Below are 18,569 nucleotides of genomic sequence, written 5' to 3'. Positions count from 1 at the left end.
CAAGATATAGAAAAATCACGCGATTTTAAAAACACATATCTCCGAATCTCGAGCCAATCAATATTTTTTTATTACCAGATTCGCGTTCACTTGGCATATATCTAAAAGAAAAGTCATATCTCGTCTCTAAACCAAAAAAGTCGTCATTTGTCGAACAGTGTAATTGGTGTCCCAGACGAGGTGTAAATTATTTTGAAGTGTCCGCGAAAACATCAAAGAATTAAAATGAAATAAATAATTCATATTATTATCACAACGTATTTTGTAGTGTGGCAACACTAGGCAATTTTGAATGCTTTCGAAGTCAGTAACTATTTTCTGAGGAGTCGGAGCAAACGACGACACCATGTCGTCGCTGAAGAAGTCTCTGAAGGCAGCCTTCTCGCCCAGGTCTCGTCGGCTACGTCTAAAAGTGAAGACCATGGATTCTTTACAACTGCCCAAACCTTCCCGCTTTGGTACTACAGAGTCGACTTCAACAGCGGCCAACATGAAGGTGTGCGTACGAATCCGACCTTCTAACCATTGGGAAGTCGACACGGGGAGACGCATCGTCGTCAAACCCATCGATTCGAGGATGCTCATCTTCGACCCCAAAGTAGAGGAAGAGCCATTCTTCTACCAGGGAGTGCAGCAACCGTCACACAACTATCTGAAGAAATCTAACAAAGAAATGCAATTTATATTCGACACTTTCTTCGGCGTCCAGGCGACGAACGTAGACGTCTTCAACGAGAGCACCAAAACATCATCGCCTCGCTCATGGAGGGTTATAATTGCTCTGTCTTCGTCTACGGAGCTACAGAAGCTGTTAAGACTTTCACGATGGTCGGCTATCCGGAGACGCCCGGCATCACGTATCTGACGATGAACTGTTCAAGGATGAACTGTTTCTGCTACCGGTTGCAAAGGAGATCGTTTCAAATAAGGAGCCAATATAAATCGCAGCTTATTATCTCTTGGTAATCGTATCAATCAATTAACCGATGGGGCGAAGTTCATTCCATATAGGCAAGTTCCTGTATATTTTATTGTATTATGGTGCGTACGCACTAGGGTTTCTGATTTCCCGGACTTTTTCAATTCCCGGGACACGGGACGGATCCCGGGACACACGTAAAAAAATTTTTTTTCCGGGACACACGTATATATTTTTTTCAATTTAATATATTTTTTATTTATTTATTTACAAAACAATACATAATATATCTATTAACTCGAAAAAATTTCATTATGAAAGTAAACTTATTTAAAGTAGCTTCTTAAGAATACTAAAATATTTAAATGAGAATCCGATAGTCTAATTCTAGATTTGGTACAAAAATTTCCGGCAATGGAAAAAACTCTTTCAGTTTCGGCCGAAGTTGGTTTTATTGTTAAAAGGGACGAAAACAATTTTTTTAAATTATCGGTTTTTTCTCCTGTCAGCATGTATATTTTAATTTATTTTTATATTTAAGTCGAGGTTATTTTGTATATTCGTCTTAGATAACTCCTTATTTAATTCTTCATTCATCGTCAAACAAACACAATTGTTTCATCTTCATCCGAATCTAAAAGAGTTTCTTCCATTGTGGAATCGTCAATACAAGAAGGATATACTCGCTTCACAATAGTTTCACCGTAGGATAAACATTCGCTTTTATTACAACATTTAAAGAATGTTTTGTTGGGTATAAAATCAGAATTATTTAAAATTTGTGTTAAAAAAATCAGTTTTAGGCTTCGTCTTTCTTCGATTTTAATTTTTGAGAATATTTTACGATTCTTTGTGTATTTAATATATTATTTCCCTTCGTGTAGTCGTGAAAATGTTGTATGTTTTCAAGATTTTTTTAAATCCAATTCCCGGGATTCGAGATAAAAATTCCCGGGACACGGGATAACAAAAATTCCGTAAATTCCCGGGAATGTCTGTCCCGGGTCAACCCGGGTCAGAAACCCTAGTACGCACCAAGCCAACGAACGGCCCACAGGCCAACTTTTAAAACCAGTAGCGTACAAAATATCGAAATAAAAATTAAATTAAAAAATTGAAATTAAATATCAAAATTAAGCTAAAGAGCGAGATTGAGCTAAAATTAGATCATCGTTGATGTTTTGAATTGCAATAATGATGTCTTTGGTGCTCTCGTTGAAGACGTCTACGTTCGTCGCCTGGACGCCGAAGACAGTGTCCAATATAAATTGCATTTCTTTGTTAGCTTTCTTCAGATAGTTGTGTGACGGTTGCTGCACTCCCTGGTAGAAGAATGGCTCTTCCTCTACTTTGGGATCGAAGATGGGCATTCTCGAATCGATGGGTTTGACGACGATACGTTTCCCCGTGTTGACTTCCCATTGGTTAGGAGTTCGGATTCGTATTCACAACTTCATGTTGGCCGCTGTTGAAGTCGACTCTGTGGTACCAACGCGGGAAGGTTTGGGCAGCAATCACTTCCATGATTTCAAGTAACACATTTGCTGTTTAATTCACATATTCAATTATCATAGGAGTTTTTCAATTCTACCTTGTACTGCGCATTTTTAAATTGTTAATTGATCGAAATATTTTTTTTATTTCATACTTCCAGTTTCAGATCCGGATGCCTTTTTCAATTCCCGATCTCGATTACTGTTTTAGTTCCAGATCCTGATTACTTCTGGATCCGGATTCCTGTTTCAGTGCTGGTTCCGGATTCATGTTTAAGTTCCGGATCCGGATTCCTGTTTCAGTTCCGGATCCCGATTCACATTCAGTTCCAGTTTCAATTAATTATTACTATTCGTATTGTGACTTTATTTTAAAGCATGTATCAATTTGTTTCCGAATCCACCCGTTGAAATTTCAACGGGCATAACACTAATAGTATAAGACATTCACGATGGTCGGTTATCCAGAGACTCCCGAGATATTCAAATGTATTGAACATCACCGACAAGAGCGAGAGATTGAAATATGTGTGTCGTATTTAGAGGTATTTTACATTGCATAATATTATAATATTTAATATTTGTTTTCTAAACTGTAGTAGGCGAAAAATTTGAAGATGATTAAAAAACATTGGCACTAATATATAAACATATCAAAATACGTGCAATTCAATGATTTTATATATAATCTAATTTAACCCTACAGTGCATGGTGATTCATATATGAACCGCACTGTATTTTTGCATATAACTTTTTGTGATACAGATTTTTTTACCTGAATTCATGGTAACTCCATTGTGAACCATCAATTCACCAGATGTTAAATCATAAAAATTATCCCTAAAGCTTTTTTAACCGTTTTGTGACGATGTTTCGATTGGTCAACACGAGTAGTGACTTTGTGCTACTTTACAAAGAAATAACTTCCTTTACGTCTTCAAGGTATGTCCAAATTTTTTTATTGTATTGTTTATATCCTAGAGAATTATTTCAAGGTCTTGAGTTGATTTGTATTCATTTCTCTTATACCTCAAATACTGGATGATTCATATATGAATCATCATGCAATTTGATATGCTTCAGTACAGTATATTTACAGTATAGTACAGTGCTTCTGGTAGAATACAAGTTTTTACATATTTTTTAAATTTGATTTGCCTTTCATATACAAAAATGGGCTTGAAAGAATAGATTTAGAACAATTGGATAGTGATGCCTTATTTGACTTAATCAAAAACATACCTGTCGGCAGTGATGACGAATTAGATAACTCGAGCGATGAAGAAGATAATTTTATTGTTTCGGAGACATTGTTAGATAACACCGAGTAACAAAAAATCACGTTTTTGAGTTACCAGTGCGGAGACTAACCAATCTTTACTAAATTTGACCCACTAAATTCGAATATGATAATGATTTTTGTTTGTTAGTGATCGTTTAAAAAAATGCACGATTTTTACAGTTTGTTGGCTTTTGCGGTCTTTAACTCAAAATCTAGTATTGTTGTGCTCACAGTGAGTATTGGAATCAATAGTCAGATGTTCTATTGATTGTGATTTTTTATTGTTTTAAAATACTTATAATTAATTGTCTAGCGAATTTTAAAAGTCAAAAATATATTTTTTTTACGGATTTTTTCTCCGTGCTATTTTGCGTTTATTTAGCCAGTTTTTTTATTTCACCACGTTTATAAGGATTGGTTTTCTATTTTAATATTTTTTTTATCTAAACGTTCTAACTCGAGCGGTAATTGCGTTATAAAAGCTGTCGTTCAGTTTCCGTGAGCGTACACCAGATAGCGTTGGTGCAAGCGAGACGGCAAGCGAGAGTCCGTCACTTACATAAACATAACGAATGCATGATGATGCATATATGAATCAACCACTTTTTAAAATTATTTTTCCCATAATCTAAATACGATTTCACACTAGCCTATATATTTTTATTTTTAAAATAAAAAATCATGCACGGTAGGGTTAAATTCATGATTTTTACAAAGAAATGATTAAATTTCAATTTATTAGTGGACTAGTAAACACATACTGTAATAAACAGGAGTCGGAGTCGGTTTATTTTTTACAACTTTGACACTGCTTGAAATGCTCCGACTCCAACTTTGACTCTTGACTCCACAGCCCTGTTTTAAACTTTATAAAAACACTAAATATGTATGAGCATGTTGTTAGTTTGGAAAACACTGTTTTTCATAATAGAATTTTACCGTCGATTCTAATTTTATAATTTATCTTTTAGATCTATAATGAAAACGTCTACGATTTACTCCAACCGTCCGGTTCCTTACATCTAAGGGACGATGGTAAATAAGGTGTTCAAAATTCAGATTTGTCTAGCAAAAGTATTAACACTGCTCAGGAATTGCTCGATATGTTGGATAAAGGGAACAAAAATCGAACACAACATCCGACGGATGCAAACGCCGAAAGCTCTCGCAGTCATGCCGTTTTTCAGGGGGACGCGACAATTGGTGCAAGGCCAAAATGTTCAACGACAAAATGTACCCGAAAATTAGTGCACTGACAAAATGTACCCGCGACAAAATGTACCCGCGACAAAATGTACCCGCGACAAAATGTTCAAAAATGTTCAAAATGTTCAAAAATCCTAAATTATCCTATTTTAATGGCAAAAGTAACTTTTTATTGTATTATATTTATCGATGTATATGGTACTTTTTATCGTATAGATCGCGGATGTTATTAAATTATTATAAATTAAAGGTGTTCTCAACCGTACCAACATATACTTATTTAAATTGAACAATTACATTTTAAGCGAATGTCATTGTGACTCATTGAATATCATTTTAAGATGTCATTGAATTAGTATAAATGTCAGGGGTTCTCAACCGTATCCAATATTTACGTATTTTAATTGAAAAAAAAAACTTTCCGAGCGTATGAACTGCAGATTACATTGCATTAGTTTATATGGCAGGGCTTCTCAACCGTCTCCAAAATTTACTTTATTTCAAATGAATAATTTACTTTTTATCGTACACATCGCGGGCGTTATTAAATTAGTATAAATGACAGGGGTTCTCAACCGTATCCAATATTTACGTATTTAAATTGAAAAAAAAAACTTTCCGAGCGTATGAACTGCAGATTACATTGCATTAGTTTATATGGCAGGGCTTCTCAACCGTCTCCAAAATTTTCTTTATTTCAAATGAATAATTTACTTTTTATCGTACACATCGCGGGCGTTATTAAATTAGTATAAATGACAGGGGTTCTCAACCGTATCCAATATTTACGTATTTAAATTGAAAAAAAAAACTTTCCGAGCGTATGAACTGCAGATTACATTGCATTAGTTTATATGGCAGGGCTTCTCAACCGTCTCCAAAATTTTCTTTATTTCAAATGAATAATTTACTTTTTATCGTACACATCGCGGGCGTTATTAAATTAGTATAAATGACAGGGGTTCTCAACCGTATCCAATATTTACGTATTTAAATTGAAAAAAAAAACTTTCCGAGCGTATGAACTGCAGATTACATTGCATTAGTTTATATGGCAGGGCTTCTCAACCGTCTCCAAAATTTACTTTATTTCAAATGAATAATTTACTTTTTATCGTACACATCGCGGGCGTTATTAAATTAGTATAAATGACAGGGGTTCTCAACCGTATCCAATATTTACGTATTTAAATTGAAAAAAAAAACTTTCCGAGCGTATGAACTGCAGATTACATTGCATTAGTTTATATGGCAGGGCTTCTCAACCGTCTCCAAAATTTTCTTTATTTCAAATGAATAATTTACTTTTTATCGTACACATCGCGGGCGTTATTAAATTAGTATAAATGACAGGGGTTCTCAACCGTATCCAATATTTACGTATTTAAATTGAAAAAAAAAACTTTCCGAGCGTATGAACTGCAGATTACATTGCATTAGTTTATATGGCAGGGCTTCTCAACCGTCTCCAAAATTTTCTTTATTTCAAATGAATAATTTACTTTTTATCGTACACATCGCGGGCGTTATTAAATTAGTATAAATGACAGGGGTTCTCAACCGTATCCAATATTTACGTATTTAAATTGAAAAAAAAAACTTTCCGAGCGTATGAACTGCAGATTACATTGCATTAGTTTATATGGCAGGGCTTCTCAACCGTCTCCAAAATTTTCTTTATTTCAAATGAATAATTTACTTTTTATCGTACACATCGCGGGCGTTATTAAATTAGTATAAATGACAGGGGTTCTCAACCGTATCCAATATTTACGTATTTAAATTGAAAAAAAAAACTTTCCGAGCGTATGAACTGCAGATTACATTGCATTAGTTTATATGGCAGGGCTTCTCAACCGTCTCCAAAATTTTCTTTATTTCAAATGAATAATTTACTTTTTATCGTACACATCGCGGGCGTTATTAAATTAGTATAAATGACAGGGGTTCTCAACCGTATCCAATATTTACGTATTTAAATTGAAAAAAAAAACTTTCCGAGCGTATGAACTGCAGATTACATTGCATTAGTTTATATGGCAGGGCTTCTCAACCGTCTCCAAAATTTACTTTATTTCAAATGAATAATTTACTTTTTATCGTACACATCGCGGGCGTTATTAAATTAGTATAAATGACAGGGGTTCTCAACCGTATCCAATATTTACGTATTTAAATTGAAAAAAAAAACTTTCCGAGCGTATGAACTGCAGATTACATTGCATTAGTTTATATGGCAGGGCTTCTCAACCGTCTCCAAAATTTTCTTTATTTCAAATGAATAATTTACTTTTTATCGTACACATCGCGGGCGTTATTAAATTAGTATAAATGACAGGGGTTCTCAACCGTATCCAATATTTACGTATTTAAATTGAAAAAAAAAACTTTCCGAGCGTATGAACTGCAGATTACATTGCATTAGTTTATATGGCAGGGCTTCTCAACCGTCTCCAAAATTTTCTTTATTTCAAATGAATAATTTACTTTTTATCGTACACATCGCGGGCGTTATTAAATTAGTATAAATGACAGGGGTTCTCAACCGTATCCAATATTTACGTATTTAAATTGAAAAAAAAAACTTTCCGAGCGTATGAACTGCAGATTACATTGCATTAGTTTATATGGCAGGGCTTCTCAACCGTCTCCAAAATTTTCTTTATTTCAAATGAATAATTTACTTTTTATCGTACACATCGCGGGCGTTATTAAATTAGTATAAATGACAGGGGTTCTCAACCGTATCCAATATTTACGTATTTAAATTGAAAAAAAAAACTTTCCGAGCGTATGAACTGCAGATTACATTGCATTAGTTTATATGGCAGGGCTTCTCAACCGTCTCCAAAATTTACTTTATTTCAAATGAATAATTTACTTTTTATCGTACACATCGCGGGCGTTATTAAATTAGTATAAATGACAGGGGTTCTCAACCGTATCCAATATTTACGTATTTAAATTGAAAAAAAAAACTTTCCGAGCGTATGAACTGCAGATTACATTGCATTAGTTTATATGGCAGGGCTTCTCAACCGTCTCCAAAATTTTCTTTATTTCAAATGAATAATTTACTTTTTATCGTACACATCGCGGGCGTTATTAAATTAGTATAAATGACAGGGGTTCTCAACCGTATCCAATATTTACGTATTTAAATTGAAAAAAAAAACTTTCCGAGCGTATGAACTGCAGATTACATTGCATTAGTTTATATGGCAGGGCTTCTCAACCGTCTCCAAAATTTACTTTATTTCAAATGAATAATTTACTTTTTATCGTACACATCGCGGGCGTTATTAAATTAGTATAAATGACAGGGGTTCTCAACCGTATCCAATATTTACGTATTTAAATTGAAAAAAAAAACTTTCCGAGCGTATGAACTGCAGATTACATTGCATTAGTTTATATGGCAGGGCTTCTCAACCGTCTCCAAAATTTACTTTATTTCAAATGAATAATTTACTTTTTATCGTACACATCGCGGGCGTTATTAAATTAGTATAAATGACAGGGGTTCTCAACCGTATCCAATATTTACGTATTTAAATTGAAAAAAAAAACTTTCCGAGCGTATGAACTGCAGATTACATTGCATTAGTTTATATGGCAGGGCTTCTCAACCGTCTCCAAAATTTTCTTTATTTCAAATGAATAATTTACTTTTTATCGTACACATCGCGGGCGTTATTAAATTAGTATAAATGACAGGGGTTCTCAACCGTATCCAATATTTACGTATTTAAATTGAAAAAAAAAACTTTCCGAGCGTATGAACTGCAGATTACATTGCATTAGTTTATATGGCAGGGCTTCTCAACCGTCTCCAAAATTTTCTTTATTTCAAATGAATAATTTACTTTTTATCGTACACATCGCGGGCGTTATTAAATTAGTATAAATGACAGGGGTTCTCAACCGTATCCAATATTTACGTATTTAAATTGAAAAAAAAAACTTTCCGAGCGTATGAACTGCAGATTACATTGCATTAGTTTATATGGCAGGGCTTCTCAACCGTCTCCAAAATTTTCTTTATTTCAAATGAATAATTTACTTTTTATCGTACACATCGCGGGCGTTATTAAATTAGTATAAATGACAGGGGTTCTCAACCGTATCCAATATTTACGTATTTAAATTGAAAAAAAAAACTTTCCGAGCGTATGAACTGCAGATTACATTGCATTAGTTTATATGGCAGGGCTTCTCAACCGTCTCCAAAATTTTCTTTATTTCAAATGAATAATTTACTTTTTATCGTACACATCGCGGGCGTTATTAAATTAGTATAAATGACAGGGGTTCTCAACCGTATCCAATATTTACGTATTTAAATTGAAAAAAAAAACTTTCCGAGCGTATGAACTGCAGATTACATTGCATTAGTTTATATGGCAGGGCTTCTCAACCGTCTCCAAAATTTTCTTTATTTCAAATGAATAATTTACTTTTTATCGTACACATCGCGGGCGTTATTAAATTAGTATAAATGACAGGGGTTCTCAACCGTATCCAATATTTACGTATTTAAATTGAAAAAAAAAACTTTCCGAGCGTATGAACTGCAGATTACATTGCATTAGTTTATATGGCAGGGCTTCTCAACCGTCTCCAAAATTTACTTTATTTCAAATGAATAATTTACTTTTTATCGTACACATCGCGGGCGTTATTAAATTAGTATAAATGACAGGGGTTCTCAACCGTATCCAATATTTACGTATTTAAATTGAAAAAAAAAACTTTCCGAGCGTATGAACTGCAGATTACATTGCATTAGTTTATATGGCAGGGCTTCTCAACCGTCTCCAAAATTTTCTTTATTTCAAATGAATAATTTACTTTTTATCGTACACATCGCGGGCGTTATTAAATTAGTATAAATGACAGGGGTTCTCAACCGTATCCAATATTTACGTATTTAAATTGAAAAAAAAAACTTTCCGAGCGTATGAACTGCAGATTATAGCTCGTGCAACGAAAGCTGGCACGTACCAATACAAACACGTATATTGTATCCGTGAAGATATGAATAAGATTTTTTGTATCTGTTTTCTAGGACAATCAGTTGGTCCCTTTCATACGCACCCACTTTCCGAGCATGACAGAAACAACAATTATTTTTTGTATTGCTCGGTGATTTTTGCTCAGTGATCAAGTGTGCACTACAAGGTGATTTTTTCCAGTTTCACTGGTCAGTCACCGATCAACCCCCACAAACTGACGTAACGCGTTCTTATATTGTTTGCTAATTGGTTAATTGGAGTTAGTTCATTAGAATTAGTGGATATATGATAATAAAATGCTTTGTAATAAAATTGGATCTGGGAAAACACTAACGGGACAATCTCGCGAAATTGTGTATAATGTTTTCAACTATTTCATGGATTGTGTATTGAATAGTGAAACTGACGAAAGAAATAGTTTTATGAAAAATTTATATGCTTCAACTGCGGAAGCGACTGGTGTTTCTAAAAGAAGTGTTCAGCGAATTGTTTGTGAAGTACGAAATCAATTTGTGGTGGCTAATAAACCGCCAACATCGCAACCTTCAATATCGGAGCCATCAACGACACAACCTATATCCTATAATAAAAAACAATAAACAAAATCATCAAGAGTTTGTACTTGATAAAATCTTGGAAGCTCACAAAATCTTGGAAACATGAAGAAAAATTTATTGAACTGGAACCAAAACTCGATAATTTAACGGACAATTTCATTGAAATTATAAAAGTAGAATATTCTGATAGCGAATATATGGATTCTTCAAGTGATGGAGAATTAAGTGGCGTAGAAGAATTATGATACGACATTGTATAGAAACAGAAGACTATCCAAAACGAGCAAAGAAGTAACGAATTAAAGAAAATCAGAAAAGGTTAGTAAAACTAGAAGTACGTTTAGTAGTAGAGTAGTAAAAGTAAAGTCTTATAATAGAAAAGTTTGAAATTGAAATTCAAAAATAAGATTATAAAATGAACAATGTATTTATTTAGATTAGAAACACTTCCGGTTCGGGTAGACTTTCTGGGTGTAAATGTACTGCGGCATTATCCAAAGATCGCCGCAATATTTTTTTTGTAAGTTTATTTTATTATTATTTATGACAAGTTCTGACTTAGCTACAAAATTCTGAAGCCGACAAACAATTCTATGCAAAATAATGAAAAAATATTTTGATGGTCTAGGCACCCAACAGTAAACAAATTTGAAGTGAGCAAATAAACAACAAAGTGTAGCGCTTTCTTTGCGAATTTATTTTATAATCTTTGTAACGGTCGGGACTTAATACTAGCCGACAAAGAAGAATGTCTATACATAATAATGAAAAGGACTGCATTATTATCAAAATTCGAACACTTTTAAAATCACTTATTTCCTGTTTAATATAATTTATATTTTATATTTTTTTCTCATTTTTTAATTCGTATTAATTTTTGCATACGTACGTTTGTTTTACTTATAATTTAAAAAAATGCTATTTATCATTTTATTCGTGGTACGTATTAAAATATTAAATAAATATGCCACCCAAATTATATCATAGATCTTAAAAACATTACACGATCGGTTGAAATAAAATATATAAATAACAGCCTGTATATGAAAAATGCATTTGTATGAGTACTGTACACGCGCCTTCTGTAGCTAATAGACCTGTACATTGCATTAGTTTATATGGCAGGGCTTCTCAACCGTCTCCAAAATTTACTTTATTTCAAATGAATAATTTACTTTTTATCGTACACATCGCGGGCGTTATTAAATTAGTATAAATGACAGGGGTTCTCAACCGTATCCAATATTTACGTATTTAAATTGAAAAAAAAAACTTTCCGAGCGTATGAACTGCAGATTACATTGCATTAGTTTATATGGCAGGGCTTCTCAACCGTCTCCAAAATTTTCTTTATTTCAAATGAATAATTTACTTTTTATCGTACACATCGCGGGCGTTATTAAATTAGTATAAATGACAGGGGTTCTCAACCGTATCCAATATTTACGTATTTAAATTGAAAAAAAAAACTTTCCGAGCGTATGAACTGCAGATTACATTGCATTAGTTTATATGGCAGGGCTTCTCAACCGTCTCCAAAATTTTCTTTATTTCAAATGAATAATTTACTTTTTATCGTACACATCGCGGGCGTTATTAAATTAGTATAAATGACAGGGGTTCTCAACCGTATCCAATATTTACGTATTTAAATTGAAAAAAAAAACTTTCCGAGCGTATGAACTGCAGATTACATTGCATTAGTTTATATGGCAGGGCTTCTCAACCGTCTCCAAAATTTTCTTTATTTCAAATGAATAATTTACTTTTTATCGTACACATCGCGGGCGTTATTAAATTAGTATAAATGACAGGGGTTCTCAACCGTATCCAATATTTACGTATTTAAATTGAAAAAAAAAACTTTCCGAGCGTATGAACTGCAGATTACATTGCATTAGTTTATATGGCAGGGCTTCTCAACCGTCTCCAAAATTTTCTTTATTTCAAATGAATAATTTACTTTTTATCGTACACATCGCGGGCGTTATTAAATTAGTATAAATGACAGGGGTTCTCAACCGTATCCAATATTTACGTATTTAAATTGAAAAAAAAAACTTTCCGAGCGTATGAACTGCAGATTACATTGCATTAGTTTATATGGCAGGGCTTCTCAACCGTCTCCAAAATTTTCTTTATTTCAAATGAATAATTTAGTTTTTAAGCGTATGTCATTGAATTAGTTTAACACCGAAGACCTCTGTGAGGGACAGTACATATAAGATAATTATAAATTTTAGAGTTAAGTAATTTTAAAATTAGCTTGATAGCTAAGATAATATATAAATAAATAAACGTTGATCGCCACGTTTTATTTTGATAAAACAGTTCCCAGCCAGCGGTCACGTGTACTTCGAGTTTTAACATTGAATGTGACCTTTACGGCGTCTCTAAATCAAATTCACATAATTTTTTTCCAAAATTTTGTTTAAAAATGCAATTATTTTATTTCTTCTGCAAATAAGTCTTCTAGTGTACATTCGCAAGCTATATGTAAAATGAAAGTTTTTTTTAAAATTAATATTTCATTATACAATTATAAGGCAAGAATATCAAATATTAATTTAGATAAATTTAATGTATTATTTTACAATCAAGTCTCGAATTACGACTATTAGGATTTATGATGGAGAGATTTTACTTAGTGTTTAACAAAAAACAAATGTATGAATCGGACATTGTATTGGAGAAAAAAGGAGGTATGTAAAAAAGGCAGACATTAGAAATTTACAATAGTCAACCTTTTTTTTTTGGGCAACGGGTTCCTTAATCCCCAGCTAAAATTATTTTTACATACCTCCTTTATGTTTCACATTAATATTGCATCATTTACAACTAACTATTATGCGTAAGAGTTGCATACAAAATTTCATTTTGACATGTAAAAGACACACGATTGATGTAAAATGCAATTAAAATGTAAATGTAAAAAAAATCACGCGCGTTGAATAGAGATGGCAAAACAATAATATATTTTGAAATTAGTTCTATGATTGACAGATGAATTGTCTACACAAATGGACGAAAATATGTAAAAAGACAAATGGGTTATAAAATTTTACTACCCTCATGTTAGAGGCTATTGAATGCATTTTTTTCTTTGCGTAAAACCCTAGGACAATAGGCAAATGGTGGGTTCGAAATCTCTTCAATGTCCTCTTCAACTTCGGTTTGTAGCATTAGAATAATAATTTTTAGCTATTCACAGTTGATAAGCTCGATCACATTTATTATAGAAAAATATACATATATCTATGTAATAAATTTATAATTTCTCTGGTATTATAAAGTTCTAATAAGGTTATCAAGTTAACAATACTTGTTCACCATCCCATCGCAAAATGCCTATGTTGAACGTGTGTTCTCATTAATTACATAAAGCTCACTGAACAGATGAGCGCAATTCGCATTATATTGACACAGTGAAAAGCGTGTTATAAAAAAGTGTATGTATTATAAAATGTCGTGCATTGAACTATATAATTATATAAAAGGGGAAAAATAGCTGCTCCAAAAAACGAAAACATGAAGTCGCCCAATTCAAAGAAGAGTAAAGGCGAGAGAAGAACGTATGAATTAAAATGTTAAGGTAAGGTTGTATTTGGTTTTATTAAATTTAATCGCCTATTAATCTATATTGTTTGATTTTAGATTTGGTACAGATGCATTGTTTTAAAAGATTGCACAATTTTTTATAACAAAGCTATGAATTTCGAGTGTATAAAGCTATGAAAGCTATGAGTGTTTTTTTTTTTTTTGGGGGGGAGATACGTACGTACATAAAAAGTAGTAATTAGTCACAGTCAATATTGTGTGCACTACAGCCCTTTACGCAAAAAACAGCTTTGTCTGTTTATTTATGAATGGCATATGTCGTTTCAAATGAGTATTTATTTCTTAAACTTACCCGGAAATATTGCGGCTGTTGGTTGTAACTTTCTCGAAAACAACAAAGAGTCAAGTTTTATTGTTATTGTTAAGAAATATTTTGTTGTTATTGTTTTATTGTTATGACTAGAAATTTTAATAATATAACTTTTAAATCAAATCGCCACCCTGGCACTTTGATTGATATAAACATTGTTTTTCGAGTACAATTAAAAAATATTTTGACTAAAATATCACATAAAATTTTGTATTCCAAATATTGTGAGCAGAATCTCGTTCTAACACTCGAATAGTAATCTGAGCACATTCAAAACTTAAAAGACGTTTAGTGAAATTTATTGGCTTTTTTATCTAAAACCACCCAAAACTTCGAAAGAAAACATTCTTTGAACCATTGACCATACACACTTGAGGATACATAAAATGAGGGAAATCAGCTTAAATGAATAGTGATCTCTAAATTCACATGTTAAAATTTGATAGTTTTTTGACATACATATGTACATGGATTTAGAATTGCTAAAAGGAAATGTTGCTGTTGACACACGAACACGGGTTTTGCAAAATCAAGGTGTTGAAGAGGATGCATTATGGAAGTTTTTATAAAATATAAGAGAATACATCATAATTTCTGTTTAATCTGAAAGTTTTAATCTGAAAATTGATAAATTTTGTGTTTTAATGTTTTAAATTTAATGACATGTGCATTTCAACAGTTCGAACTATGATGATTCCATTATTTGAGAGCAGATCACTTTTAATCTTACAATTAATGATGTATTATTTTAATTGAATATTGTTTATTTATTAAAATAAATATTATTACAAAATTAAGTAATAAATTTAAAAATGATTTTAAAAATACATGTCAAATGATGATCTTTTTTCTTTATCTATTTTGTATGCTCATATTATGTTTAAATGATTTTTGTTTTGTTTTCAACTGAATACAACTTATTTCATATGAAGAAAAGATTTGTAATTTTGGCTTTTATTTATTTATTTTCATTATAAGATTTTATATTACGGTTGAAAAGCCCTGCCATATAAACTAATGCAATGTAATCTGCAGTTCATACGCTCAGAAAGTTTTTTTTTTCAATTTAAATAAGAAAATATTGGATACGGTTGAGAACCCCTGACATTTATACTAATTTAATAACGCCCGCGATGTGTACGATAAAAAGTAAATTATTCATTTGAAATAAAGAAAATTTTGGAGACGGTTGAGAAGCCCTGCCATATAAACTAATGCAATGTAATCTGGAGTTCATACGCTCGGAAAGTTTTTTTTTTCAATTTAAATACGTAAATATTGGATACGGTTGAGAACCCCTGTCATTTATACTAATTTAATAACGCCCGCGATGTGTACGATAAAAAGTAAATTATTCATTTGAAATAAAGAAAATTTTGGAGACGGTTGAGAAGCCCTGCCATATAAACTAATGCAATGTAATCTGGAGTTCATACGCTCGGAAAGTTTTTTTTTTCAATTTAAATACGTAAATATTGGATACGGTTGAGAACCCCTGTCATTTATACTAATTTAATAACGCCCGCGATGTGTACGATAAAAAGTAAATTATTCATTTGAAATAAAGTAAATTTTGGAGACGGTTGAGAAGCCCTGCCATATAAACTAATGCAATGTAATCTGGAGTTCATACGCTCGGAAAGTTTTTTTTTTCAATTTAAATACGTAAATATTGGATACGGTTGAGAACCCCTGTCATTTATACTAATTTAATAACGCCCGCGATGTGTACGATAAAAAGTAAATTATTCATTTGAAATAAAGTAAATTTTGGAGACGGTTGAGAAGCCCTGCCATATAAACTAATGCAATGTAATCTGGAGTTCATACGCTCGGAAAGTTTTTTTTTCAATTTAAATACGTAAATATTGGATACGGTTGAACATTTTGAACATTTTTGAACATTTTGTCGCTTAAACATTTTGTCGCGGGTACATTTTGTCGCGGGTACATTTTGTCGCGGGTACATTTTGTCAGTGCACTAATTTTCGGGTACATTTTGTCGTTGAACATTTTGGACTTGCACCAATTGTCGTGTAACCGTTTTTCAGGTATGTTATTGAATCAAATGTCAGCTCTCACGATACGTTTATATCAATAAATTTTCATTTTATTGTAGGTGTACGTGAAAATGAGAACCAAAGCAACGAATCAAGCCAAAATTGTTAAATTATCTATGATTGATTTGAGCGAGCTTCTGCTACCGGTTGCAAAAGGAAATCGTTTCAAAGTAGGAGCCAATATAAATCGCAGTTTATTGTCGCTCGGTAATTGTATCAATCAATTAGCCGATGGGGCGAAGTTCATTCCGTACAGGCAAGTTACTGTATATTTTATTGTATTATTTTAAGCGGTGGTGAAAACGAGGTTTTCCTTGGTAAATAAATGAAAATTTATTGTCTAAGGACGTTTTAAATTCCACATATGTATGTAGGTTGAACCTAATAGCGCAATGAACAACTTACAAGAAGACACGTTTATAATGTTGAATGGTCATGGCTGTGACAAAAACAGTCAATCTGAATATGTTGTAATATTATTGTAATTGAGATTATAATGTTTCTTATTATACATGTATTTGTATATAAATTATATTATTTAATATTAGATATTACAATGTTTTAGCAATTGGATTTGCCTATATAATTATATTATACATTTTAAATGTTTTAGTGTGATTTTAAAATTTTTGTTATATGTACAGTACACATAATGTAGTTTTTGCTTTGTAATTGTTTTATTATTAAATTTTAGTTGACACTGTGGCAAATTAAATTGGTCAACAGGTTATAGCAATTTCTTTTCTGTAATTTAATGTAAATTTGAGAACTAACATTTATAATTTGACATTTAACTGAAATGTATTGTAAAATTGTATTTGTAATTTAAGATTATTATTGAATAATTATCCTTTCATAACCATTCCTATATGATATTAAAAGTATAAATGTTTATTTCGATAGGTTTTTCTTATATTCATAGCGGGATGTGACAGCTTGGTTTTAAGAAATATAATTTTCATTAAATTGACGATTGCCTCATTTTGCACAAATCACTCACTTCTCATAAATTTGTTTAGACAGTTGCATAAAGAATCGTTCTGAATTTGCTCACAAGAGTTGATTTAATTATTATTATTTATTTAATATTTTTTAAATATGAGTTATCTAATGCGCCACTTTGGCTAAACATATTAGTTATTTTTACTTATTTATTTTACAGGTATGCACCCATATATATTATTACATTAAACACGACATCTATCGTCAAACATTGTACAAAGTAATGTAAGTATTATAGAAAGCTAATACAAATATCACTTAATATCCACAAATACATCTATGGCTAAATTTACAATTCAACGAAATTTGAAATTTGCGAGAAAATGGGCAAGGTTGTCAATTTGTTGGAACCGTTTCAATGAAAAACAGATACTTTGGAAAACTCTGATAGGAAACGATCGACCTGAAGTCATAAATCCAAGGTCTGGCCAGCAGCAATCGGTGGGATTTGTTGGGTTTCCCAAACTTTTTCTGCAATGTAACTCTTGGCGAACCCGGAAATTTTGACGGAACACTTAGCTTATTTTTAGGTTGGGTAATTCCTAGGGCCAAACTTAAAATAGATATAGGTATTTTTCATATGCGGAAAATATATCAGAACTGTTAAAAAAATACCTATTGAAAAATACTTAAATAAATAACTATAATATAATATGAACATAAAAATATGAATAAATAAAGCACTTAATGACTTTGATGATTTAAGTCCTTGAATTGCATATCTTCTTGATATCAGGCACAATATTTGGTAAGTTGCATTCTAATATTTGGTGGAACGTCGAGCCTGTTCATACACTTTGACTTCGTTGCAGCATAATAAGAAAATCTCGCTTCGTATAAATAAGTTTTAGAAAACGGAAGTAAAACAATAATGGCTTGTTTGGAAAAATTGGGGTAATCTTCTGACAAACTCACCCAGAAATCATTTAAAGGCTGATGTTTGTATATTTGTTTCAAATCTGTCAATAATTAAATCAATTCGATTTTTGAGGCGCTTAGCCTACTGGTTTAGCTGTCACGAAGAATGGATTCCGAACTCAGGAATCGTCCTTCCTAGTTTTCGGAAAATATTGCAAGAGTTGTTTTCAAGTTATATGGGTGTTCTA

General features: G+C 32.1%; 1 protein-coding gene across 1 annotated transcript; it reads left to right on the top strand.

The window, feature by feature from the left end:
* Positions 1–346: 346 nt before the first annotated feature.
* Positions 347–17,159, top strand: LOC143916620 (kinesin-like protein KIF18A). The gene is given in 7 exon segments (XM_077437808.1): positions 347–743; positions 746–874; positions 2,352–2,420; positions 2,881–2,957; positions 4,667–4,900; positions 16,521–16,717; positions 17,156–17,159. Coding segments are annotated over 7 exon segments (1,107 nt in total).
* Positions 17,160–18,569: the final 1,410 nt, after the last annotated feature.

This window comes from Arctopsyche grandis, chromosome 1, assembly GCF_051622035.1.
Source record: "Arctopsyche grandis isolate Sample6627 chromosome 1, ASM5162203v2, whole genome shotgun sequence".
Classification (NCBI taxonomy): Eukaryota; Metazoa; Arthropoda; class Insecta; order Trichoptera; family Hydropsychidae; genus Arctopsyche; species Arctopsyche grandis.
This window is presented reverse-complemented; position numbering and strand designations above follow the sequence as displayed.